This window comes from Nicotiana tabacum, chromosome 22 (assembly GCF_000715075.1).
Source record: "Nicotiana tabacum cultivar K326 chromosome 22, ASM71507v2, whole genome shotgun sequence".
Classification (NCBI taxonomy): Eukaryota; Viridiplantae; Streptophyta; class Magnoliopsida; order Solanales; family Solanaceae; genus Nicotiana; species Nicotiana tabacum.
In genome coordinates, this window is record NC_134101.1 from 46522254 (window position 1) to 46549651 (window position 27398).

Below are 27398 nucleotides of genomic sequence, written 5' to 3' on the forward strand. Positions count from 1 at the left end.
GTACTAAAATACAACACGGACCTACTCAAGGCCTTAAATCACATAAAATAATATCAAAACCACGAATTATACCTCGATTCAAGCCTAAGGAACTAACCAACTTCCAGCTTTCAAAAATTCATGTTGAACGCGTGTAATCAACTCGGAATGACCTCAACTATTGCGCACAAGTCCCAAATGACATAACGAACCTATTCCAACTTCCGAAACAACAACACGAATCCAATATCAATAAAGTCAACTCTCAGACACTTTCAAATTGTCAACTTTTGCCAAATAAAACCAAATCAACCTAGGAACATCCAAATCCAAATCTTGACATACACCTCGGTCCAAAATCATCATACGAACCTATTGGGACCATCAAAATACAATTCCGGGCTAATTTACATACGAGTCAAATCTTGGTCAACTCTTACAATTTAAGCCTCAAATCATGAAACTAAGTGTTCCAATTCACTCCCAAACCTTCCTGAACCAAATCAACCATCCTCGCAAGTCATATAGCACTAAATACACATACGGGGAGCATCAAATAGGGAAACAGGGTTAAAATACATAGAACGACCAGTCAGGTCGTTACAGTGGTGCTCCTTTCTCTGCTACTGCTTAGGATTTTTTCTTATTCTTATTCTTCTTAATTGTAAAATAATTTTGTTAGATTTGTTGTTATTTAATAAATTGATGATTGGGGTTTGTTCTTTATGATACTTGGAGGTTATGTTTCAAATTTGAGCTCATTTGGAGTAGATTTAGGTGTTGAATTATGTGTTGGTTTGTTAAAATTTGAAGAACAACTTTCTGTTTTTAGTCAATTTGCACTTTAAGCCTATTTGGCCTTAAGTGCATGAAAACATTGGTTGTACTTCAAACCTATTTTGCCTTAAGTGCATCGTAAGTGCAATTTTTTCACTTCAGACCTATTTGGCCTTAAGTCCATGAAAATATTTGTTGCGCTTCAGACCTATTTGGCCTTAAGTGCATCTTAAGTGCAAGTTTTGTACTTTAGACTTAATTGGCCTAAAGTGCATTGTACTTCAGACTAAATTTTATTTTCCTCAAATTCAGACTCGAAGTTTGAAGTTGATCCAAAAATAGGTAGACTTGTAATTTTTGTGCAAAGTGGGTATAACTTCAATGGTGATCTCAAAATTGGGTAGATGCAACTGCCCCTTTATAATGAGTGCCTTGTATTGGGCTTAAAAAGAGCTAGTAAAAGAGAGTGGCTCGCGCACGTTAGAAATAGGGCCAAAGGCAAAACTTATGGATTTTCCTACCATGCGCGCGAGATACACTTGAGGCTTAATCCAAATCTAGTTTTATAAAATTATTTTTAATATTTTTCAGCCTATCAGAAAATTATTCAAATACATACTTACGACAATATATCCCCCCTTGAGATTAAATGTGCCTTAATTCCAGAATTGTCACTGTTGGCTCTTTATGAGAATTAATCGGGCTTATAACATTTAGATTTTCTCCACTCCTATATATATATATATGAGAGATACAATTTCGTTCCTATGAGCGATATACAAACGCAAAAAAATCAATCCTCTTTTTCTTTTGTTATTTTTCTTGTTCCTCTCAATTAATTTCTGGGCAATTATATTTTTGTAAACTCCAAACGTGCAGCCACTCGATCTCAGCTATTTGCACCCTAGTCAAAACAGTAGCTTATCACGACACAATATTATATTCGATAAATTATTTTTGTTCTCCTTGTTCTTTGTCAATATTGTCGTATTTTTCAACAACTAAGATTATCTAAAAAAACAAAAGATTACCTTAAACTGGACACTCTTTACATAACAGTTATTGTATTAGGCCTTATAATATTCATCGCATTAACAATTCCTATATAGTTAATCTGTGAACTAAACGATCTTCGACGGAGCTTTGGACTTGAAGCACATTGAAAAGATTAGTTTAAGCCTACTTGATGTCTTAACCAAATAATTATGCATAATTCATGATATTTATAAATATTTCAAGAATTCATTGTCGAAGGGATTAAAGTTTTAAGTAGTAGTAAGGTGATATAAAATGGGACCTGAAAAATCACTTTTTAGCTTTCGTCCCTAATGTTTTGTCCAAATTTACTACGGAACATGAAAAACTTTATCCATCGTTAAGAAAAAATATCATTTTACCTTCGACTCCTAATAAAGCTCCAACCTGAAAATAATTTTATATTGAAATTTGAGTCGTAAAGTTCACCTTTTTCCTATTGAAACTAAAACAAGTACAAATAGAAAATCTAATATGTAAGAGTATGAACTAACTCTACACGAAGGAAAGAAGTTGAGCAATCACGGTAGTACAAGTTAAATATGGACCTTTTCATTTGTTTCATGTGTCCAGATATTACTTCAATTTTAAGGAAGAAAGACAACTATCCACGGCCGATAATTGGACAATGCGAATTTAAATGAGAGCAACAGCAACAATAACCTGATTGAGTTGCTCTGAATCACACTAAACATGAAATACCAAATTGTCGTTAAAAAAAACATAAAATTGGGAAAAATCGCTGCCAAATGCTTCTTGAATTAACTATATTGCAATGCATTCCCACCTCGCTTATAGCTCTTTCATTAGTACAAAAAAGCAATGTTGGGAACTGCTGCAACAGATTGATCTAGATTTACAAGATAGGATTGGGAGCCAAACTAATAATAACAAGAACCCCACCCTTTAAAACCCAAATAACTTTTAAAAAAAGGGGAAAATTGACCAAAATAAGCCACAAGACGAAAACAAAATTATAAAAAAAATTATCCTAAAACCCAAAGCAAGGTATGAAACCTGTCAGAAGCTAAAACCTGAGGGAAAATGGAGCTTCCATACTTCCTGAACTCTTAGAAACAGATTGAACTAGCCTTGCCACTATTGATTTATCTCCGGGGATTTCTTAATGCAAGAACCAACTCCAAATGCAGCTAGGATAAAAGGGGCAGTCCAATGGTTATGAGATCTAACCAAGCACTGGCGTGCATATCATGTAGTCAACAAGCTCCAATTTAGGGCTTCTTTAACCACAGACCTCCCCCTTCATTAGGTGAAGCTAGCATCCATTAGCAACTCCTTTTGCTATCCCTTTAGCTACAGGTTTCTTTTCCGCTACAGTGACTGATTTAGCACCCTTCATATCATCTCCCTTTGTAACTGATCCATTTTCTGTAAGCTTCACCTCCCCATTAGTCGGAGCAGCGGGTAAACTTTCCTTGTTCAAACCAGCAGGAACTTCTGAAGGTTTCTGGGACTTAGGTTCCACTTTCGTGTTTTCTTTCTTCTTCTCTTCAGTAGCTTTGCCTTCCCATACCTGCGACTGAGACAACCAAAGAAAACAACCATAATTAACTACCAAGTCGAAGATTATTATTATTATGAAGACATCGACCACTGCTAAATACACTAGTGAAAGCACCTCTTCTTGTTCCTTTTTTTAAAAAAAGTTCATTTAATAGGCAGAAATTTAGTAATCTCAATTTATATGAACTCATCTGACTGGACACGGAGTTCAAGAAAAGAGAGAAGACTTTTAAACTTGTGGTGTAAAATGAAGCACATATATTTTGTGTGGCTATAAATCATTGCATAAAGGTTAAATTGTTACAAATAGGTAAAGGAGTCGTTCTTTTTGGCACGGACTAAAAAGGAAATAGGTTCACATAAATTGAAACGGAGGGAGTACATAATAAGCTACCTGCTTCTGGAATAGCTGCTGCTTGACCTTCTTTTCCTGAATTCTCTTCTGACGATCCTCATAGAAGTCAAAATCATCAAGGATGCACTGTTTGCTAATATGATCCTTAAATATCTTAATCACCTGTAGGCCCTGCTCTATTTTGACCTGTACAAAGCAATGAAACTGTTGGTAAAAACCATCTTTTGGAATTGGTGAAACGGTTGGTAAAAACAGTAATCGACAATTATATGAAGGTCAAACGAGCCAAGACAGACTACACAGGATCACCCAAAAATCACTACTCTTCTATCTTGTTCATAATATTAAAACACGCGGCGTACCTCCTGAGTATCTCTACTGTTGGTAACAGGCTTGTTTTCGTTGTTCCCCAGCGTGATGTTTTTCAACAAGCTGTTTGGTACATCCTTCACAATGTGCCACTTTACAGGAAAGCAGCCGATCCACTTGTCTTGCTGCCAATACTCCAAACTCTTGTTGAAATCAACTGGTCCTACCATCTCTGCAACACCAACAAACTGACCACTTGTATTCACCTGGATAAAAAGACCATAAATAACCAATCAAAACAAGGAGAATGTGACTCAACCAAAAAAAGACTTGAGAATGATGTATCTAATAAAGCTCACCGAGAAGAAAAGAAAAACAGGGCAACCACCAGACTTTTGTTTAGCCTCCTGGTAAGCAGAATCAAGCTTCTTGTTACCATTTGGTGTGCTAGCCCAAACATTATATTTGATGCTTTTGTGCACATCATCCTCACTGTAAGACTTGATTATAAAAAACTTGGCATCAGTATATGTCACTGGAAAATCTGGACAGTTGTATTGTTCTCTGTCAGGAATCAGGCTTGGTTTTTCTTTCTCAGCATCATTGGTTAGGGTGAGCGGAATGTTCTGCCCCTTGACTGCCAGCGTTACTGGTGTAAAACCCTTTTGATTCTTGAAACCTTTACCTCTAGGTCCCCTGTTGAGCTCATTTAAACCATCCATGTTCTCATTACCGTAGAAACTATTTCCTCTACCCCTGGGTTTGAACTTGTTGTCAACCGTCATCCACCCACGACCTGTGGTACGGGTATCATATCCATTGGATCCAAAGCCCATGCCAGTACCGAATGTGTTACAATACCGCCCCCCATACAGTTTATTGGGGTACATCCTATACATATACCCATTTGTTGTGTTCATGCCAGAAGAGGGCCTTGGGTGGTGGAAGCCCTGAGAATGAAAAGAGAGTCGGTGTCAACAAGAAAATGAGACCAGAAAATATATGGAGAAAACCCTTACACGCAGCTGCTTGGCTCCAATTACTGGAGTAGCTACTCTAAAGTCTCTTTAAGGAGACAGTAAATATGGAAGAGAAAGAACATATTCATGTTCTCAAATAACATACCATTAGATGCGGATGAACATTCTGATTTTTGATGATGGAACGGCACTGCCATTTGAAAAAGATGTTGTAAAAGAATTGCTCGACACTGGCCTACCTTGCCCGTCAGTGAACATTGATCCATCTATCCATGGAATGGGAGATCGCACACCATCAAAACCTAATCTAGGGTCGTGATAACCTGAAGCAGCTCCTCCAGGCAACGCACCCCGCCCATAAGAACCATTAGCATTTACGGATGGGTTCTGGAATGCAGGCCTCACAAGCGTAGGCCCAGCATTTCCCTTTACACCACCATTGGCAATGCCATTAGAAATTCCATTAGCAGAATCAACAGACAACGATGCATGGTCAGCAGCAGCAGCAGAGGTGGCGATCTCACCTTTTGGCAGGGCAACTGGAGTAGTGTATGAATTACTGGTTGGAGGGAGGGGCTGGAAATACGGATAGTGGTATTGTTGTGATCCATAGAGCTGGCCATCATGCCCCAAAGTTGGGGCAGGGGATGTAGCACGTGAATATGGACTGTAGGGTGCATAACCATAGCCATGATGATAGATAAGCGACCCATTATCCCCATAAACTCCCTGCATTTTAACTCATTTAAAATCCACACACAGACCAATATTTGCTCGAGCTTAAAAGCAACTATAGACAGCAACAAAGAATTTCCATGACACAAAAATTAATACAGCAAACAGATTTAACACATTTAACGTTGTAGCAAGAATTCAAGCAGAATAACTTACAGGCATCTCAACTCCATCCGGATTCAAATATCTTGAATAGTCCTCCCACTCATTACCAGAAGCATCATATCCTAGAGCAGAACAAAAAAAATGTTACCATGAAACAGGTTACCTGTGGTTATAAGATGCCATACCATTTGCATGGTTACATAGTTAAAGAAAGAAACAAAGACTTTTGAACCTTGTGGTCTTAAACATGCCATAACGTTTGTGGTTGTAGTACTTTTGAAACTAGTAAGTCCTAAATTGTTTAAACATCAAGTTAAATTGTTTCCGTATTTAGAAGGTAGTTTTTTTTCTAAACGAACTAAAAAAGAAATAGGTCACATAAATTGGATAAGAGGGAGTACCATAATAGTATGCTGCAGTAGAGGGATAACCATTAGGAAGATAACAAAAATTCGGATCTATGAATTCCGGCAACAGAGGGGTCACAGACCGATTCATGGACTGGATCTGACCATTTCCCACATCTTTTGAGTCCACAGAAGGCTGAAAAGGGAACAAATTTCAGATTAAGAACTGTAGACCAATTGACTGAAACAAAGCATTTAGAAAAAATACAACTAAAAGGAAAATCACCTTCTTTTTTGGCTCTGTAATTTCAAGATTCCTATTCTGAGAATCCAATGACAAATTCTGCAGCAAGCCTGCAGCTTCTATAGCAGTAAATCGTAAAGGAATGCCACTTCTCCATAGAATTTATCAAACGAGTTCATTAACAACTAAAGCCAAGACAAACTTCCACTAATACTTATCAAATTTGGAATCAACAAATAGGTCATTTTAAATTATGTAAATAACAAAATTTACTAAAATTAGGTAAACAATAAATTTACTAAAACACTTAGATATTTTATTTTTTTCATTATTAATTTTATTTTGTAATATTGGCCTGAGACGAGTTTATAGGGAATAACATAGTAACTGAGGATTCATATAGCTGAGACTGAGGCATAGCTGTTGTTGTATTTGTACTAAAATTAGCACAGAATTCTAAACCGAACTAAATATCTGCTGTTGTTTAAAAGAAAATATCAACGTATAAATCGCCAAATCAGCTACTCAATTCCCCAACATATATAAGCTGAATTAACCAAGCATAAAAAATCAAAAAACAGCTGAAAAACACATCCTTTATTATAAAAAAAACTAACAGCCTACACTTAAAACCAGCAACAAATATCCAGATCTATAAAGGCCCAGATAAAAAGTCTACCCCATAGAACATAATTTTAAGCATACATAAATCTACTCATACGTTCACAAACAAGTAAAAATCAAAACTTGGGTCGATTTTAACAGAAAAAACATTGAATAGCCATATGTAAATATATAAGCTAAGGATACGATCAACAGGAGGAGCACCAGCAGCCATAAGAAAAAGATAGATCTCTCAAAAGGAGGAGTAATGAAACCCTGAAGATTTTGGAAAGGGTTTATGGGAGGAGAGAGAAAGAAACCCTAGAAGAGAGAGCGGAGACAACGAATTTTAGAGAGAGAGAGAGTTTCAGCCGCCAACAAAGCGAGGCTAAATATATAAAGAGAGAAAGAGGGTTAGGTATTGGGAGAGAGAAACTATAAAAAGGAGGGGATTTTTTGAACCATAAATGGGATGTGATTCAAATAGCACCACGGGTTTTGCTCTTAAAGGCCCCTTAATTTTTCTCGTATTTTCAGATCTGACCCTATTCTTTTACTTCACCTGCGGGTGATGCTGCCAGCTCATAGCAACTTACGTGGCAGTGTTTCAGTGGTTTGTGAGATAGTTTGGGTACTTAATTGAATGTTTCGCTTTTAGAGACTTTTTTAATAGGACGAAAAAGTCGCTTTTGGGATTCCTTTGGGTTTTACTCGGTGGACTCTTTGCAATTTCGTTGCAGTTGCATTAACCCCTCCCCTAAGGAACCAACAACAAAAAAAGAAAGGGAAAATATTTTTGGTTCTTGAATTACTTTCCATGTCTTGTTTTATTTAGGGTGTGTTTGGTGGGGAGGAAAAAGTTTTTCATTTTTTCCTAAAAAAAATAAGTAGTTTTATCACTTAGTTTTCATATTTAATTAAGAGTATAAAAAAAATCAAAAGATATCTTTAGTATTTGGTTGGTGCCAAATACTCAAAGGTAAGTTGAACAGTGGTTAGACCGGCCATATTGTATGGGGTAAAGTATTGGCCGGTTAAAAATTCATATATACAAAAGATGAAAGTAGCAGAAATGAGGATGTTGAAGTGGATGTGCGGGCACACTAGGATGGATAAGATTAGGAATGAAGTTATTCAGTAGAAGGTGGGCATGGCTCCTATAGATAACAAGATGCGAGAAGCGAAGCTCTGATGGTTCGGGCATGTGCGAAGGAGAAGTTATGATGCCCCGGTAAGAAGGTGTGAGCGGTTGGTTTTGGCAGGTACGAGAAGAGGTAGAGGGCAGCCTAAGAAGTATTGGGGAAAAGGTGATCAGGCATGACATGACGTGGCTTCAGATTTCCAATGACATGACCTTTGATAGAAAGGTGTGGGGTTTGAGCATTAGGGTTGAAGGTTAGGAGGTAGTTGAGCATTTTTCTACTTCGTATCGGGTGTGAGACTAGTCTAATAGGGTTTGTCTCACTTCTCGGGAGAATCGATGACTGCATCTTTGATGCAGTGCTAGTACATCTGAGACTTCTTAATTGGCTAGTTGTAAATAGCCCCAGGGCTATGGAACAAAGGATTATATCGGACCTAGACCGAGGTATTGATGGTGATTTTATAATCTCGCATAACAGAATGTGATACGATGAGATAGAATGCAATAGAAACAAAGACAGGGAACGGGTTACCTACTCTTAACGGGCAAAGCGAGCCCCTTTATTCTGAATTCTTTAATTCAGAATCAATCAAATCTCCCCAAGTAGGATTCGAACCTACGACCAATCGGTTAACAGCCGACCGCTCTACCACTGAGCTACTGAGGAGCAACAGGAGATTCGATCTCATAGAGTTCAATTCTCGTTCCCAACCTATGACCAATATGAGCTCGAAGCTTCTTTTGTAACTCTCAGAACTTCTTCGTAGTGGCTCCCTTACATGCCTCATTTCAGAGGGAACCTCAAAGTGGCTCTATTTCATTATATTCCATTCATTTAATATCCCTTTGGTGTCATTGACATAACATATGTCATTTCTAGTCTATCTCTTTCTATATCTTTTCTATATATGGAAAGTTGAAAAATCATCATATAATAATCCAGAAATTGCAATAGAAAAGAAATAAGGGAGGTTTGTGATGATTTTTCAATCTTTTCTACTAGGTAATCTAGTATCATTATGCATGAAGATAATCAATTCGGTCGTTGTGGTCGGACTCTATTATGAATTTCTGACCACATTCTCCATAGGGCCCTCTTATCTCTTCCTTCTCCGAGCTCTGGTTATGGAAGAAGGAACCGAGAAGAAGGTATCAGCAACAACTGATTTTATTACGGGAGAGCTCATGATGTTCATATCGATCTATTATGCGCCTCTGCATCTAGCATTAGGTAGACCTCATACAATAACTATCCTAGCTCTACCATATATTTTGTTTCATTTCTTCTGGAACAATCATAAATACTTTTTTTGATTATGGATCTACTACCAGAAATTCAATGCGTAATCTCAGCATTCAATGTGTATTCCTGAATAATCTCATTTTTCAATTATTCAATCATTTCATTTTACCAAGTTCAATGTTAGCTAGATTAGTCAACATTTATCTCTTTCGATGCAACATCAAGATCTTATTTGTAACAAGTGGTTTTGTTGGTTGGTTAATTGGTCACATTTTATTCATGAAATGACTTGGATTGGTATTAGTCTGGATACATCAAAATCATTCTATTAGATCGAATAAGTACATTCGATCTAATAAGTACCTTGTGTTAGAATTGAGAAATTCTATGGTTCGGATCTTTAGTATTCTCTTATTTATTACCTGTGTCTACTATTTAGGTAGAATACCCTCACCCATTCTTACTAAGAAACTGAAAGAAGCCTAAAAACAGAAGAAAAGGTGGAAAGTGAGGAACAAAGAGATGTAGAAATAGAAACAGCTATTCCGTTTTTTATAGCACCGAACTTTATTTACTGGTTATTGTTATTGTGTTTCATCTATTTTTTTAGTTCTTATGATGTTGTTATTATTTCTATAGTTTCTGTTGATATGGTACTGATATATTATCTCTTTTCATCTTTTGCTTTTTCTTGAGCCGATGATCTATCGAAAATAACTTATCTACTAGCTCCATCAGGGTAGGGGTAAGGTCTGCGTAGACACTACCCTCCCCACACCCCTCACCTGTGGAATTTTACTGGGGTGTTGTTGATGGTGGTGGTTAGTGAGTGGAAAAATATGGTTTTAAAAAATATATAATTTTGGTAAATACATGGGATGTGGGTGAGGGGGTTGGGGTGCGAGATTGGGGGTAGATGGCGGGGGTGCAAGATTGGGGGTGGGTGGTGGTTTGAGGGAGAGGGGTTGGGGCAGAGGGGGGGTGGTGGAAAATAGGGTGGAAAAGGTTGAAAAAAGGTTTTGAAAAATATTTTTCCTCCTTTTGGTAGGGAAATTATTTTTCTCCAATTTAAAGAAAAGGAGCTCATGAGGAAAATATTTTTCAAAATATTTAAATAAATCCAACAAGAAAAAAAATTAGAAAATATTTTCTTCGTACCAAACACACTCTTAATGGCTATTTGGCCATATAAAAAAAATCACTTTTTCGAATTTTTTTTTATTTTTTTCGAAATCAGTGTTTGGTCATAAAATTTTCAATTTTCACTTGAATATGAATTTTAGAATTTTTCGAAAATTTAAAAAATTTCAAAAAACTATTTTTCAAAATTTCACTTCAGATCACTCACAAAAATTCAGAAACAGCCTAAAATTGTATTCATGTCCAAACACAACTGCAATTATCAAATACCATTTTCACTTTAAAACACTTCACTTTTTTCAAAATTTTACCATTCTTATGTCCAAACGCCCACTTAATCTCTACATTACAGGAATATGAATTAACACATTTACCTGTTGATTAAAGTAACTATTTTTTTTCTATGAACTAATAATTAAGTATTCTTATACTAAAATTTACCAAGTATTATGAAACAATAAAAGATGACGAAGAGTATTATAGAGAAAAGTAGGGAGAGGGAATTCTTATTAATTTGGAGTGAATTATAATTGAATAGAATCTCTTTATTTATAAGGAAAAAGTGACTCAGCCACCAAGTAACAAACCATAAGATCACTCCCCCTTGAATGTCTATCCAACGGATAATGTGCCTCGTTAAAACCTTAACTAAAATAAAATCCAATGAAAAAAAATTATAGTGAAGGAAAAAGAGTACACATGTTTAATAATAGGTCTTCTAGTTGCCTCGTTAAAAACCTTGCAAGGAAAATCCAGTGGGACAAAACCTTGTAAGAGAAAAAGAGTACAACGCGTATTAACTCCCCCCTGATGAGAGCATCGATTCACATCCTTGAGTTTTCGCATCTCAATCATGTGCACTAGCTTATTGAAGGTTAACGTCGGCATAGATTTGGTGAATAAATCAGCCATATTAACTCCAATCAATATGTTGCACCTTAAAAATTCTCGCTATCACATTACTAGGATGTAGTACTTCATGACCACACTTGTGAGGGAAGAATGTAATATATTTTCGTATATAACGTACATCAAACCGATATAGATACATTTGTTCTTATAAGCAATAGTTTAGCTATTAAGTTGAAGAACTCAATAAATTATTTTGCTAAACCAATTGTGATGTAACCCAACTTATCAAGATGAACTATCTTCAATAAAAGATCTGGAATATACTCTAAATTAAATTATTGAGGTTATCTGAGAAACACCGTATTAATCGCACATGTAACCATCTCATAGATGCTTCTTATGTGGTATACATGCAGGTGAATGTGCCCATATTCACCTCTGATATTTTCAAAATTTATGGGATTCAATTCCAATTTTAGTTGGTCTATTAATTAATGAGAACAAGCAACACAAGAGAATTTTAAAGAACTTTCAAGTTCTTTAATGTGTACCCATGTGAATTCTTTTTTATTTATGCACATCATACTTAAAAGAACATGGCTAAAACAATTATGCAAGATGGATAAATTATCAATATTGATAAACTTCAGGTTTACACTGTGACGTGTGCAATTATTAATATACTCCAAGTTTATTATGATATGAGTTTTTATATCAATAAACTTCTACTTTACTATGATATTTTTTTTTATTTATGTAGTACAAATTGGAGAATAAAGCGGGTAGCTTTTCACATACATATTACCCCGCTATAAGTTGTAGTAATAGAAGATATTAAATCTTTTCTTTATTTATAGTCTCAATATAACCAACCGCTTTCGTGAATACTTTAGAAACTAAATAAGTTTCTTTGAGACTTACTACGACATAATACCTTATTGATAATTAATTTTATTTCTCCAAAATAGTATAATTGACTCTTTGAGAGCTTTCAATTAATTTTTTACTACCACATATTCATCAACGTCTATACGGTGAATATCTCTTTCAAGGAGAAAGTTATATCATTATGGTCATGGTCAAAATCATTAAAGACAAGATATGTTGCTTCTATTACTTTTGCCATATAATAATCGCATTGCCATAATATTTTGGCTAATCACAATAGGTACATGACCAATGACCATTCATGTCATAATAATGAAATTATTTTCTTGTTTCATCTCAAACCTCCTTCTAGAGGTGAGTGTGATTTATTCACTACCACTAGCACGTTCATATTCTTGCAAGAATGAATATGTATTTATAAATCACATGTTGTCACATTCACATCATGAATGTACCATAATCATATATATGTGCTTTACAAAATCTCATGTCAAATCGATGACAAATATTACTTTCGCAAAGTGAAGGATTATTTTGAGAATCCTTATTGTTCCCATTACTACAATGATGACAATTATAATTTCGTTTATTGCCACGTCCACATCCATTTATACCTTCACGGTAATAATTCTGTCTTCTTTTAGACTTATCACATGTTGCTACCACATTCTCTTTAAGGGAACGAGAATGAAGCAAATTCAATGGGATGGGCTTCCACTTCTTGCGCTCACAATCGTACATGAATTTGATCATGGCAAGACATAGAAATTTTACCACTTCGGGTGGTTATAATTTTTTACAAACTTTATTAGTGTTATAATCAAAATTTATTATCTTTGGTTGTATTTAAAATCAAATTATAGAATTTCAAGAATTTAAAAGAGAAAAATAGATAAAAATACTTACCTTTAATCCATAATTTATTATTGAAGGAAGTTCAAATATCAATTGACAATCATTATGCTCAATATTATGTAAAGGTTGAGCCCCATACACATATCCCAAAGCCTGGTGACCAAAGCATATGCCTCTACTCAATTGGTTAGAGTCTCGTGCTGATAACGTGTTATGAAACAATAAAAGAAGAAGAAGAGTATTGAAGAGAAAAGTACAGAGAGAGAATTCTTATTAATTTGGAGTGAATTACAATGGAATAGAATTCCTTTATTTATAGAAAAAAAGTGACTTAGCTACCAAGTAAAAAACCCTAAGATTTTTTTAAAATATAGACATTCACCTTATATACAATTCTATTTATAACACCAAGGGCAATTTTAGCTTCTTAAAATTCTTTGAGGTTAAAATGGCACTATGATATCTCTTATGTTGAGGCTATTGTTTCCCGCCCTTTCTTTCTAGTCCGATGATGAATTTAGAACTAATAATTTTTTCAAAAATGAAAATGATAATGCCACTAATGCTAAGAAACTAGATTAATACGGATTCTAAAATTCAAGAGAACTACAACTACTATGTTGACCGACCTTATGCACTTGATTTTGAGATTTTATTAGAATTTTAGAACTACAAAGATTGAGGATCCGCTCCAGTACAATTAGCTTCAGTATTTTTCAATGGCGTTGTGGATGACTGCCATATGCTTACAAGAATTTTAAAACGCCAAAATCTTTTTTTATATTTTTCATGATTCAGTTAGCATTAAATAAATATTTATTTTGAAAAAATATAAAGCAAGATCTTAGCCTTTTAAAGTTCTTTTGAGCATGTGGCAGTTATCCACAGCCCCATTAAAAAATACTGGAGCTAATTGTACTGAAGTTGATCCTCACCCGAAGATGGGTTGAGCTCATTTAGACCTTTGCAAGTAATTTATTGAATTTAATTCTTACTTTTAACTCCGGGTAAGAAACTTCATTTGCTCTCTTACGCGTGAAAATTAGTAGGCATTAAGTCGGCACTGGCTACGAATAATCTCATATTGTGATATTACCATCAAATGAGGAGGATTAAACTATTTGGTGTAATATTGATGACAATTGGGACGACATTTTAGATATATATATTGTGTAATAATGTAAAGCTAGTCATATTTTTCTAGTAGTATATGATCGTGTCTTTTTTAGTGGTGACAATGATTTAATAGTCATAATTATTAGTGATTGATGAAAAGATTACTTTGCTGGGCAACCATCATCATTAGTCAAAGTGAAATATTTTTCCACGTGTGCTAGTTTGGGAGATTTTGGGATAGAGGGTCGTTTGGTACGGTGGTTAAGCAAAAATAATTTGGGATAAAAATTTAGTATCGTCTTATTTCTTGTTTGGTTAATAATTTTGAGATAAGTTATCCCATGATTAAAAATAGTATTGGGATAACTTATACATGTCAGATGGTGAAATAGTAATTCCAAGATAAAGCAATAAAATTAACAATCTCTAGATTAATACAACAAACCAAACAGTCAATAAAAAATAATATTAGGTTAACTAATCTCAGCATAACTTATCTTTCAAACCTAACGATCCATTAGTAAACGGCTAAGCCACACACAAATCTGCTTCTGCCAATTAATAGCCAAATCCATCTCAATCCTTAGCATGACGTTTCTTTAAAACCTTGCTCCAGTCTTTGAACTAGAGAGGTGATGATAATCGTTGAGTACGATTCAGATGTGTGCAGACTTGCTTGCAGTACTTCTGTTTTTTCTTTACAGGCACATGTAAGATTGACATGGGAATACAAGCTAGCATTTGACTCCTCAGTTTATACAGTGAACCCGCTTTCTATTCCAGTAGATATCTACGACTCTAATTAATTATATACTATATTTTTTTAAGACCTAGCCATCGAAGCTCCGTCTTGTATTTATGTTTAGACTTTAGACTATTGTTATTTTATTCGCTAAATTGCCTCTCGTCACGAACCTATTGGGACCATCAAAATACGAACCTATTGGGACCATCAAAATACAATTCCGGGCTCATTTACATACGAGTCAAACCTTGGTCAACTCTTACAATTTAAGCCTCAAATCATGAAACTAAGTGTTCCAATTCACTCCCAAACCTTCCTGAACCAAATCAACCATCCTCGCAAGTCATATAGCACTAAATACACATACGGGGAGCATCAAATAGGGGAACAAGGTTAAAATACATAGAACGACCAGTCGGGTCATTACAGTGGTGCTCCTTTCTCTGCTACTGCTTAGGATTTTTTCTTATTCTTATTCTTCTTAATTGTAAAATAATTTTGTTAGATTTGTTGTTATTTAATAAATTGATGATTGGGGTTTGTTCTTTATGATACTTGGAGGTTATGTTTCAAATTTGAGCTCATTTGGAGTAGATTTAGGTGTTGAATTATGTGTTGGTTTGTTAAAATTTGAAGAACAACTTTCTGTTTTTAGGCAATTTGCACTTTAAGCCTATTTGGCCTTAAGTGCATGAAAATATTGGTTGTACTTCAAATCTATTTTGCCTTAAGTGCATGGTAAGTGCAATTTTTTCACTTCAGACCTATTTGGCTTTAAGTCCATGAAAATATTTGTTGCGCTTCAGACCTATTTGGCCTTAAGTGCATCTTAAGTGCAAGTTTTGTACTTTAGACTTAATTGGCCTAAAGTGCATTGTACTTCAGACTAAATTTTGTTTTCCTCAAATTCAGACTCGAAGTTTGAAGTTGATCCAAAAATAGGTAGACTTGTAATTTTTGTGCAAAGTGGGTATAACTTCAATGGTGATCTCAAAATTGGGTAGATGCAACTGCCCCTTTATAATGAGTGCCTTGTATTGGGCTTAAAAGGAGCTAGTAAAAAAGAGTGGCTCGCGCACGTTAGAAATAGGGCCAAAGGCAAAACTTATGGATTTTCCTACCATGCGCGCGAGATACACTTGAGGCTTAATCCAAATCTAGTTTTATAAAATTATTTTTAATATTTTTCAGCCTATCAGAAAATTATTCAAATACATACTTACGACAATATATCCCCCCTTGAGATTAAATGTGCCTTAATTCCAGAATTGTCACTGTTGGCTCTTTATGAGAATTAATCGGGCTTATAACATTTAGATTTTCTCCACTCCTATATATATATATATATATGAGAGATACAATTTCGTTCCTTTGAGCGATATACAAACGCAAAAAAATCAATCCTCTTTTTCTCTTGTTATTTTTCTTGTTCCTCTCAATTAATTTCTGGGCAATTATATTTTTGTAAACTCCAAACGTGCAGCCACTCGATCTCAGCTATTTGCACCCTAGTCAAAACAGTAGCTTATCACGACACAATATTATATTCGATAAATTATTTTTGTTCTCCTTGTTCTTTGTCAATATTGTCGTATTTTTCAACAACTAAGATTATCTAAAAAAATAAAAGATTACCTTAAACTGGACACTCTTTACATAACAGTTATTGTATTAGGCCTTATAATATTCATCGCATTAACAATTCCTATATAGTTAATCTGTGAACTAAACGATCTTCGACGGAGCTTTGGACTTGAAGCACATTGAAAAGATTAGTTTAAGCCTACTTGATGTCTTAACCAAATAATTATGCATAATTCATGATATTTATAAATATTTCAAGAATTCATTGTCGAAGGGATTAAAGTTTTAAGTAGTAGTAAGGTGATATAAAATGGGACCTGAAAAATCACTTTTTAGCTTTCGTCCCTAATGTTTTGTCCAAATTTACTACGGAACATGAAAAACTTTATCCATCGTTAAGAAAAAATATCATTTTACCTTCGACTCCTAATAAAGCTCCAACCTGAAAATAATTTTATATTGAAATTTGAGTCGTAAAGTTCACCTTTTTCCTATTGAAACTAAAACAAGTACAAATAGAAAATCTAATATGTAAGAGTATGAACTAACTCTACACGAAGGAAAGAAGTTGAGCAATCACGGTAGTACAAGTTAAATATGGACCTTTTCATTTGTTTCATGTGTCCAGATATTACTTCAATTTTAAGGAAGAAAGACAACTATCCACGGCCGATAATTGGACAATGCGAATTTAAATGAGAGCAACAGCAACAATAACCTGATTGAGTTGCTCTGAATCACACTAAACATGAAATACCAAATTGTCGTTAAAAAAAACATAAAATTGGGAAAAATCGCTGCCAAATGCTTCTTGAATTAACTATATTGCAATGCATTCCCACCTCGCTTATAGCTCTTTCATTAGTACAAAAAAGCAATGTTGGGAACTGCTGCAACAGATTGATCTAGATTTACAAGATAGGATTGGGAGCCAAACTAATAATAACAAGAACCCCACCCTTTAAAACCCAAATAACTTTTAAAAAAAGGGGAAAATTGACCAAAATAAGCCACAAGACGAAAACAAAATTATAAAAAAAATTATCCTAAAACCCAAAGCAAGGTATGAAACCTGTCAGAAGCTAAAACCTGAGGGAAAATGGAGCTTCCATACTTCCTGAACTCTTAGAAACAGATTGAACTAGCCTTGCCACTATTGATTTATCTCCGGGGATTTCTTAATGCAAGAACCAACTCCAAATGCAGCTAGGATAAAAGGGGCAGTCCAATGGTTATGAGATCTAACCAAGCACTGGCGTGCATATCATGTAGTCAACAAGCTCCAATTTAGGGCTTCTTTAACCACAGACCTCCCCCTTCATTAGGTGAAGCTAGCATCCATTAGCAACTCCTTTTGCTATCCCTTTAGCTACAGGTTTCTTTTCCGCTACAGTGACTGATTTAGCACCCTTCATATCATCTCCCTTTGTAACTGATCCATTTTCTGTAAGCTTCACCTCCCCATTAGTCGGAGCAGCGGGTAAACTTTCCTTGTTCAAACCAGCAGGAACTTCTGAAGGTTTCTGGGACTTAGGTTCCACTTTCGTGTTTTCTTTCTTCTTCTCTTCAGTAGCTTTGCCTTCCCATACCTGCGACTGAGACAACCAAAGAAAACAACCATAATTAACTACCAAGTCGAAGATTATTATTATTATGAAGACATCGACCACTGCTAAATACACTAGTGAAAGCACCTCTTCTTGTTCCTTTTTTTAAAAAAAGTTCATTTAATAGGCAGAAATTTAGTAATCTCAATTTATATGAACTCATCTGACTGGACACGGAGTTCAAGAAAAGAGAGAAGACTTTTAAACTTGTGGTGTAAAATGAAGCACATATATTTTGTGTGGCTATAAATCATTGCATAAAGGTTAAATTGTTACAAATAGGTAAAGGAGTCGTTCTTTTTGGCACGGACTAAAAAGGAAATAGGTTCACATAAATTGAAACGGAGGGAGTACATAATAAGCTACCTGCTTCTGGAATAGCTGCTGCTTGACCTTCTTTTCCTGAATTCTCTTCTGACGATCCTCATAGAAGTCAAAATCATCAAGGATGCACTGTTTGCTAATATGATCCTTAAATATCTTAATCACCTGTAGGCCCTGCTCTATTTTGACCTGTACAAAGCAATGAAACTGTTGGTAAAAACCATCTTTTGGAATTGGTGAAACGGTTGGTAAAAACAGTAATCGACAATTATATGAAGGTCAAACGAGCCAAGACAGACTACACAGGATCACCCAAAAATCACTACTCTTCTATCTTGTTCATAATATTAAAACACGCGGCGTACCTCCTGAGTATCTCTACTGTTGGTAACAGGCTTGTTTTCGTTGTTCCCCAGCGTGATGTTTTTCAACAAGCTGTTTGGTACATCCTTCACAATGTGCCACTTTACAGGAAAGCAGCCGATCCACTTGTCTTGCTGCCAATACTCCAAACTCTTGTTGAAATCAACTGGTCCTACCATCTCTGCAACACCAACAAACTGACCACTTGTATTCACCTGGATAAAAAGACCATAAATAACCAATCAAAACAAGGAGAATGTGACTCAACCAAAAAAAGACTTGAGAATGATGTATCTAATAAAGCTCACCGAGAAGAAAAGAAAAACAGGGCAACCACCAGACTTTTGTTTAGCCTCCTGGTAAGCAGAATCAAGCTTCTTGTTACCATTTGGTGTGCTAGCCCAAACATTATATTTGATGCTTTTGTGCACATCATCCTCACTGTAAGACTTGATTATAAAAAACTTGGCATCAGTATATGTCACTGGAAAATCTGGACAGTTGTATTGTTCTCTGTCAGGAATCAGGCTTGGTTTTTCTTTCTCAGCATCATTGGTTAGGGTGAGCGGAATGTTCTGCCCCTTGACTGCCAGCGTTACTGGTGTAAAACCCTTTTGATTCTTGAAACCTTTACCTCTAGGTCCCCTGTTGAGCTCATTTAAACCATCCATGTTCTCATTACCGTAGAAACTATTTCCTCTACCCCTGGGTTTGAACTTGTTGTCAACCGTCATCCACCCACGACCTGTGGTACGGGTATCATATCCATTGGATCCAAAGCCCATGCCAGTACCGAATGTGTTACAATACCGCCCCCCATACAGTTTATTGGGGTACATCCTATACATATACCCATTTGTTGTGTTCATGCCAGAAGAGGGCCTTGGGTGGTGGAAGCCCTGAGAATGAAAAGAGAGTCGGTGTCAACAAGAAAATGAGACCAGAAAATATATGGAGAAAACCCTTACACGCAGCTGCTTGGCTCCAATTACTGGAGTAGCTACTCTAAAGTCTCTTTAAGGAGACAGTAAATATGGAAGAGAAAGAACATATTCATGTTCTCAAATAACATACCATTAGATGCGGATGAACATTCTGATTTTTTGATGATGGAACGGCACTGCCATTTGAAAAAGATGTTGTAAAAGAATTGCTCGACACTGGCCTACCTTGCCCGTCAGTGAACATTGATCCATCTATCCATGGAATGGGAGATCGCACACCATCAAAACCTAATCTAGGGTCGTGATAACCTGAAGCAGCTCCTCCAGGCAACGCACCCCGCCCATAAGAACCATTAGCATTTACGGATGGGTTCTGGAATGCAGGCCTCACAAGCGTAGGCCCAGCATTTCCCTTTACACCACCATTGGCAATGCCATTAGAAATTCCATTAGCAGAATCAACAGACAACGATGCATGGTCAGCAGCAGCAGCAGAGGTGGCGATCTCACCTTTTGGCAGGGCAACTGGAGTAGTGTATGAATTACTGGTTGGAGGGAGGGGCTGGAAATACGGATAGTGGTATTGTTGTGATCCATAGAGCTGGCCATCATGCCCCAAAGTTGGGGCAGGGGATGTAGCACGTGAATATGGACTGTAGGGTGCATAACCATAGCCATGATGATAGATAAGCGACCCATTATCCCCATAAACTCCCTGCATTTTAACTCATTTAAAATCCACACACAGACCAATATTTGCTCGAGCTTAAAAGCAACTATAGACAGCAACAAAGAATTTCCATGACACAAAAATTAATACAGCAAACAGATTTAACACATTTAACGTTGTAGCAAGAATTCAAGCAGAATAACTTACAGGCATCTCAACTCCATCCGGATTCAAATATCTTGAATAGTCCTCCCACTCATTACCAGAAGCATCATATCCTAGAGCAGAACAAAAAAAATGTTACCATGAAACAGGTTACCTGTGGTTATAAGATGCCATACCATTTGCATGGTTACATAGTTAAAGAAAGAAACAAAGACTTTTGAACCTTGTGGTCTTAAACATGCCATAACGTTTGTGGTTGTAGTACTTTTGAAACTAGTAAGTCCTAAATTGTTTAAACATCAAGTTAAATTGTTTCCGTATTTAGAAGGTAGTTTTTTTTCTAAACGAACTAAAAAAGAAATAGGTCACATAAATTGGATAAGAGGGAGTACCATAATAGTATGCTGCAGTAGAGGGATAACCATTAGGAAGATAACAAAAATTCGGATCTATGAATTCCGGCAACAGAGGGGTCACAGACCGATTCATGGACTGGATCTGACCATTTCCCACATCTTTTGAGTCCACAGAAGGCTGAAAAGGGAACAAATTTCAGATTAAGAACTGTAGACCAATTGACTGAAACAAAGCATTTAGAAAAAATACAACTAAAAGGAAAATCACCTTCTTTTTTGGCTCTGTAATTTCAAGATTCCTATTCTGAGAATCCAATGACAAATTCTGCAGCAAGCCTGCAGCTTCTATAGCAGTAAATCGTAAAGGAATGCCACTTCTCCATAGAATTTATCAAACGAGTTCATTAACAACTAAAGCCAAGACAAACTTCCACTAATACTTATCAAATTTGGAATCAACAAATAGGTCATTTTAAATTATGTAAATAACAAAATTTACTAAAATTAGGTAAACAATAAATTTACTAAAACACTTAGATATTTTATTTTTTTCATTATTAATTTTATTTTGTAATATTGGCCTGAGACGAGTTTATAGGGAATAACATAGTAACTGAGGATTCATATAGCTGAGACTAAGGCATAGCTGTTGTTGTATTTGTACTAAAATTAGCACAGAATTCTAAACCGAACTAAATATCTGCTGTTGTTTAAAAGAAAACATCAACGTATAAATCGCCAAATCAGCTACTCAATTCCCCAACATATATAAGTTGAATTAACCAAGCATAAAAAATCAAAAAACAGCTGAAAAACACATCCTTTATTATAAAAAAAACTAACAGCCTACACTTAAAACCAGCAACAAATATCCAGATCTATAAAGGCCCAGATAAAAAGTCTACCCCATAGAACATAATTTTAAGCATACATAAATCTACTCATACGTTCACAAACAAGTAAAAATCAAAACTTGGGTCGATTTTAACAGAAAAAACATTGAATAGCCATATGTAAATATATAAGCTAAGGATACGATCAACAGGAGGAGCACCAGCAGCCATAAGAAAAAGATAGATCTCTCAAAAGGAGGAGGAGTAGTGAAACCCTGAAGATTTTGGAAAGGGTTTATGGGAGGAGAGAGAAAGAAACCCTAGAAGAGAGAGCGGAGACAACGGATTTTAGAGAGAGAGAGAGTTTCAGCCGCCAACAAAGCGAGGCTAAATATATAGAGAGAGAAAGAGGGTTAGGTATTGGGAGAGAGAAACTATAAAAAGGAGGGGATTTTTTGAACCATAAATGGGATGTGATTCAAATAGCACCACGGGTTTTGCTCTTAAAGGCCCCTTAATTTTTCTCGTATTTTCAGATCTGACCCTATTCTTTTACTTCACCTGCGGGTGATGCTGCCAGCTCATAGCAACTTACGTGGCAGTGTTTCAGTGGTTTGTGAGATAGTTTGGGTACTTAATTGAATGTTTCGCTTTTAGAGTCTTTTTTAATAGGACGAAAAAGTCGCTTTTGGGATTCCTTTGGGTTTTACTCGGTGGACTCTTTGCAATTTCGTTGCAGTTGCATTAACCCCTCCCCTAAGGAACCAACAACAAAAAAAGAAAGGGAAAATATTTTTGGTTCTTGAATTACTTTCCATGTCTTGTTTTATTTAGGGTGTGTTTGGTGGGGAGGAAAAAGTTTTTCATTTTTTCCTAAAAAAAATAAGTAGTTTTATCACTTAGTTTTCATATTTAATTAAGAGTATAAAAAAAAATCAAAAGATATCTTTAGTATTTGGTTGGTGCCAAATACTCAAAGGTAAGTTGAACAGTGGTTAGACCGGCCATGTTGTATGGGATAAAGTATTGGCCGGTTAAAAATTCATATATACAGAAGATGAAAGTAGCAGAAATGAGGATGTTGAAGTGGATGTGCGGGCACACTAGGATGGATAAGATTAGGAATGAAGTTATTCAGCAAAAGATGGGCGTGGCTCCTATAGATAACAAGATGCGAGAAGCGAAGCTCTGATGGTTCGGGCATGTGCGAAGGAGAAGTTATGATGTCCCGGTAAGAAGGTGTGAGCGGTTGGTTTTGGCAGGTACGAGAAGAGGTAGAGGGCAGCCTAAGAAGTATTGGGGAAAAGGTGATCAGGCATGACATGACGTGGCTTCAGATTTCCAATGACATGACCTTTGATAGAAAGGTGTGGGGTTTGAGCATTAGGGTTGTAGGTTAGGAGGTAGTTGAGTATTTTTCTACTTCGTATCGGGTGTGAGACTAGTCTAATAGGGTTTGTCTCACTTCTCGGGAGAATCGATGACTGCATCTTTGATGCAGTGTTAGTACATCTGAGACTTCTTAATTGGCTAGTTGTAAATAGCCCCAGGGCTATGGAATAAAGGATTATATCGGACCTAGACCGAGGTATTGATGGTGATTTTATAATCTCGCATAACAGAATGTGATACGATGAGATAAAATGCAATAAAAACAAAGACAGGGAACGGGTTACCTACTCTTAACGGGCAAAGCGAGCCCCTTTATTCTGAATTCTTTAATTCAGAATCAATCAAATCTCCCCAAGTAGGATTCGAACCTACGACCAATCGGTTAACAGCCGACCGCTCTACCACTGAGCTACTGAGGAGCAACAGGAGATTCGATCTCATAGAGTTCAATTCTCGTTCCCAACCTATGACCAATATGAGCTCGAAGCTTCTTTTGTAACTCTCAGAACTTCTTCGTAGTGGCTCCCTTACATGCCTCATTTCAAAGGGAACCTCAAAGTGGCTCTATTTCATTATATTCCATTCATTTAATATCCCTTTGGTGTCATTGACATAACATATGTCATTTCTAGTCTATCTCTTTCTATATCTTTTCTATATATGGAAAGTTGAAAAATCATCATATAATAATCCAGAAATTGCAATAGAAAAGAAATAAGGGAGGTTTGTGATGATTTTTCAATCTTTTCTACTAGGTAATCTAGTATCATTATGCATGAAGATAATCAATTCGGTCGTTGTGGTCGGACTCTATTATGGATTTCTGACCACATTCTCCATAGGGCCCTCTTATCTCTTCCTTCTCCGAGCTCTGGTTATGGAAGAAGGAACCGAGAAGAAGGTATCAGCAACAACTGGTTTTATTACGGGACAGCTCATGATGTTCATATCGATCTATTATGCGCCTCTGCATCTAGCATTAGGTAGACCTCATACAATAACTGTCCTAGCTCTACCATATATTTTGTTTCATTTCTTCTGGAACAATCACAAATACTTTTTTTGATTATGGATCTACTACCAGAAATTCAATGCGTAATCTCAGCATTCAATGTGTATTCCTGAATAATCTCATTTTTCAATTATTCAATCATTTTATTTTACCAAGTTCAATGTTAGCTAGATTAGTCAACATTTATCTCTTTCGATGCAACATCAAGATCTTATTTGTAACAAGTGGTTTTGTTGGTTGGTTAATTGGTCACATTTTATTCATGAAATGACTTGGATTGGTATTAGTCTGGATACAACAAAATCATTCTATTAGATCAAATAAGTACATTCGATCTAATAAGTACCTTGTGTTAGAATTGAGAAATTCTATGGCTCGGATCTTTAGTATTCTCTTATTTATTACCTGTGTCTACTATTTAGGTAGAATACCCTCACCCATTCTTACTAAGAAACTGAAAGAAGCCTAAAAACAGAAGAAAAGGTGGAAAGTGAGGAACAAAGAGATGTAGAAATAGAAACAGCTATTCCGTTTTTTATAGCACCGAACTTTATTTACTGGTTATTGTTATTGTGTTTCATCTATTTTTTTAGTTCTTATGATGTTGTTATTATTTCTATAGTTTCTGTTGATATGGTACTGATATATTGTCTCTTTTCATCTTTTGCTTTTTCTTGAGCCGATGATCTATCGAAAATAACTTATCTACTAGCTCCATCAGGGTAGGGGTAAGGTCTGCGTAGACACTACCCTCCCCACACCCCTCACCTGTGGAATTTTACTGGGGTGTTGTTGATGGTGGTGGTTAGTGAGTGGAAAAATATGGTTTTAAAAAATATATAATTTTGATAAATACATGGGATGTGGGTGAGGGGGTTGGGGTGCGAGATTGGGGGTAGATGGCAGGGGTGCAAGATTGGGGGTGGGTGGTGGTTTGAGGGAGAGGGGTTGGGGCAGGGGGGGGTGGTGGAAAATAGGGTGGAAAAGGTTGAAAAAAGGTTTTGGAAAATATTTTTCCTCCTTTTGGTAGGGAAATTATTTTTCTCCAATTTAAAGAAAAGGAACTCATGAGGAAAATATTTTTCAAAATATTTAAATAAATCCAATATGAAAAAAAATTAGAAAATATTTTCTTCGTACCAAACACACTCTTAATGGCTGTTTGGCCATAAAAAAAAATCACTTTTTCGAATTTTTTTTTATTTTTTTCGAAATCAGTGTTTGGTCATAAAATTTTCAATTTTCACTTGAATATGAATTTTAGAATTTTTTGAAAATTTAAAAAATTTTAAAAAACTGTTTTTCAAAATTTCACTTCAGATCACTCACAAAAATTCAGAAACAGCCTAAAATTGTATTCATATCCAAACACAACTGCAATTATCAAATACCATTTTCACTTTAAAACACTTCATTTTTTTCAAAATTTTACCATTCTTATGTCCAAACGCCCACTTAATCTCTACATTACAGGAATATGAATTAACACATTTACCTGTTGATTAAAGTAACTATTTTTTTTCTATGAACTAATAATTAAGTATTCTTATACTAAAATTTACCAAGTATTATGAAACAATAAAAGATGACGAAGAGTATTATAGAGAAAAGTAGGGAGAGGGAATTCTTATTAATTTGGAGTGAATTACAATTGAATAGAATCTCTTTATTTATAAGGAAAAAGTGACTCAGCCACCAAGTAACAAACCATAAGATCACTCCCCCTTGAATGTCTATCCAACGGATAATGTGCCTCGTTAAAACCTTAACTAAAATAAAATCCAATGGAAAAAAATTATAGTGAAGGAAAAAGAGTACACATGTTTAATAATAGGTCTTCTAGTTGCCTCGTTAAAAACCTTGCAAGGAAAACCCAGTGGGACAAAACCTTGTAAGAGAAAAAGAGTACAACGCGTATTAACTCCCCCCTGATGAGAGCATCGATTCACATCCTTGAGTTTTCGCATCTCAATCATGTGCACTAGCTTATTGAAGGTTAACGTCGGCATAGATTTGGTGAATAAATCAGCCATATTAACTCCAATCAATATGTTGCACCTTAAAAATTCTCCCTATCACATTATTAGGATGTAGTACTTCATGACCAAGAATTGTATATGCTTTGAGCAATTTAAATCCTTCATGGATTGTCATATAAGTTAAATCATATAAGCCATATGAATGGACTTTAGATGCATATCAAGTTTTTTATGTCATGCTAGACATAAGATAGATAAAAGTGATTGCACACACTATTGACCTTATACTTTCGAGTGTTTGAACCGCATGTCCAAAACTACATGTCTTTCATATGAAACCAATCCTACTTGAATTGTTTCCTAGACTTAAGATCCTCGTATATATTTAGCGCTATCATAGATGTCGTTGACGAACATTTTATATCTGTTCCAACCTCTCTCTTTTTTCATAAAGACATAACAAAGAGGTCTTTTCATTTATATTTCAGGTGCCTAAACCTCTCATGAGATTTTATGAAGTATTACCTCATGTGATCTTTTAGATCACGTGCCTCCTTATTATGATCATTTAGATCATTTGCTTATCTTCTTTATCAAGAATTTTGAAACTGATTAGTCTATACGCTTCAAGCGTACCATAGACTTTGTCCTTCTACGACTTATTCTGATAGGACCATTTGCAGTGAGAATATAGTTTTTTTTTTTGGGTAAGCAAATGCGGCTGACATGCTTTGCAAATTATCTTTTATGAACTTCAAGTTCATATGATCTTATTCGAGGATCTAGATGTACAAATGATAATTCATTACACGTAACTTTTTCTCAACTTTTATCTTGTCTCCCCCCCATGCTAGAAAAACTAACTTGCTTCCTCAACTTTGAAAACTCACCTTTGTGTGTTATGGTGTTAATCAAAATATACACAACATATTAATAATAATAATATGAAATTATTTGATTCCTAACCCTGAACCACTTGTGAGGGAAGAATGTAATATATTTTCGTATATAACGTACATCAAACCGATATAGATACATTTGTTCTTATAAGCAATATTTTAGCTATTAAGTTGAAGCACTCAATAAATTATTTTGCTAAACCAATTGTGATGTAACCCAACTTATCAAGATGAACTATCTTCAATAAAAGATCTGGAATATACTCTAAATTAAATTATTGAGGTTATCTGAGA

The 27398-nt window shown here is 35.6% G+C and overlaps 1 protein-coding gene, 3 non-coding genes and 2 pseudogenes across 4 annotated transcripts; 2 read left to right on the plus strand and 4 right to left on the minus strand.

Moving 5' to 3' along the window:
* Positions 1-2520: 2520 nt before the first annotated feature.
* Positions 2521-7447, minus strand: LOC107791902 (YTH domain-containing protein ECT4). Its single transcript, XR_012704836.1, has 9 exons — positions 7201-7447; positions 6433-6509; positions 6201-6342; positions 5851-5921; positions 5105-5688; positions 4339-4929; positions 4033-4245; positions 3710-3856; positions 2521-3331 (listed from the first exon to the last, which is right to left on the minus strand). It is a non-coding gene; the product is annotated as a YTH domain-containing protein ECT4 (transcript).
* Positions 7448-8732: 1285 nt separating this feature from the next.
* On the minus strand, positions 8733-8804 carry TRNAN-GUU (transfer RNA asparagine (anticodon GUU)). The gene has a single exon. It is a non-coding gene; the product is annotated as a tRNA-Asn (tRNA).
* Positions 8805-9160: 356 nt separating this feature from the next.
* LOC142175829 (putative protein TIC 214 N-terminal part) lies at positions 9161-10029 on the plus strand (annotated as a pseudogene).
* Positions 10030-17344: 7315 nt separating this feature from the next.
* LOC142176337 (YTH domain-containing protein ECT4-like) lies at positions 17345-22297 on the minus strand. The gene is made up of 9 exons (XM_075243526.1): positions 22026-22297; positions 21258-21334; positions 21026-21167; positions 20676-20746; positions 19929-20513; positions 19163-19753; positions 18857-19069; positions 18534-18680; positions 17345-18155 (listed from the first exon to the last, which is right to left on the minus strand). The coding sequence occupies exons 1-9, from the start codon at positions 22051-22053 to the stop codon at positions 17892-17894; spliced, it is 2118 nt and encodes a 705-aa protein (XP_075099627.1). The 5' UTR covers positions 22054-22297; the 3' UTR covers positions 17345-17891.
* A 1264-nt stretch (positions 22298-23561) lies between these two features.
* On the minus strand, positions 23562-23633 carry TRNAN-GUU (transfer RNA asparagine (anticodon GUU)). Its single transcript has one exon. It is a non-coding gene; the product is annotated as a tRNA-Asn (tRNA).
* Positions 23634-23989: 356 nt separating this feature from the next.
* Positions 23990-24695, plus strand: LOC142175830 (putative protein TIC 214 N-terminal part; annotated as a pseudogene).
* The last annotated feature ends 2703 nt before the right edge of the window (positions 24696-27398 follow it).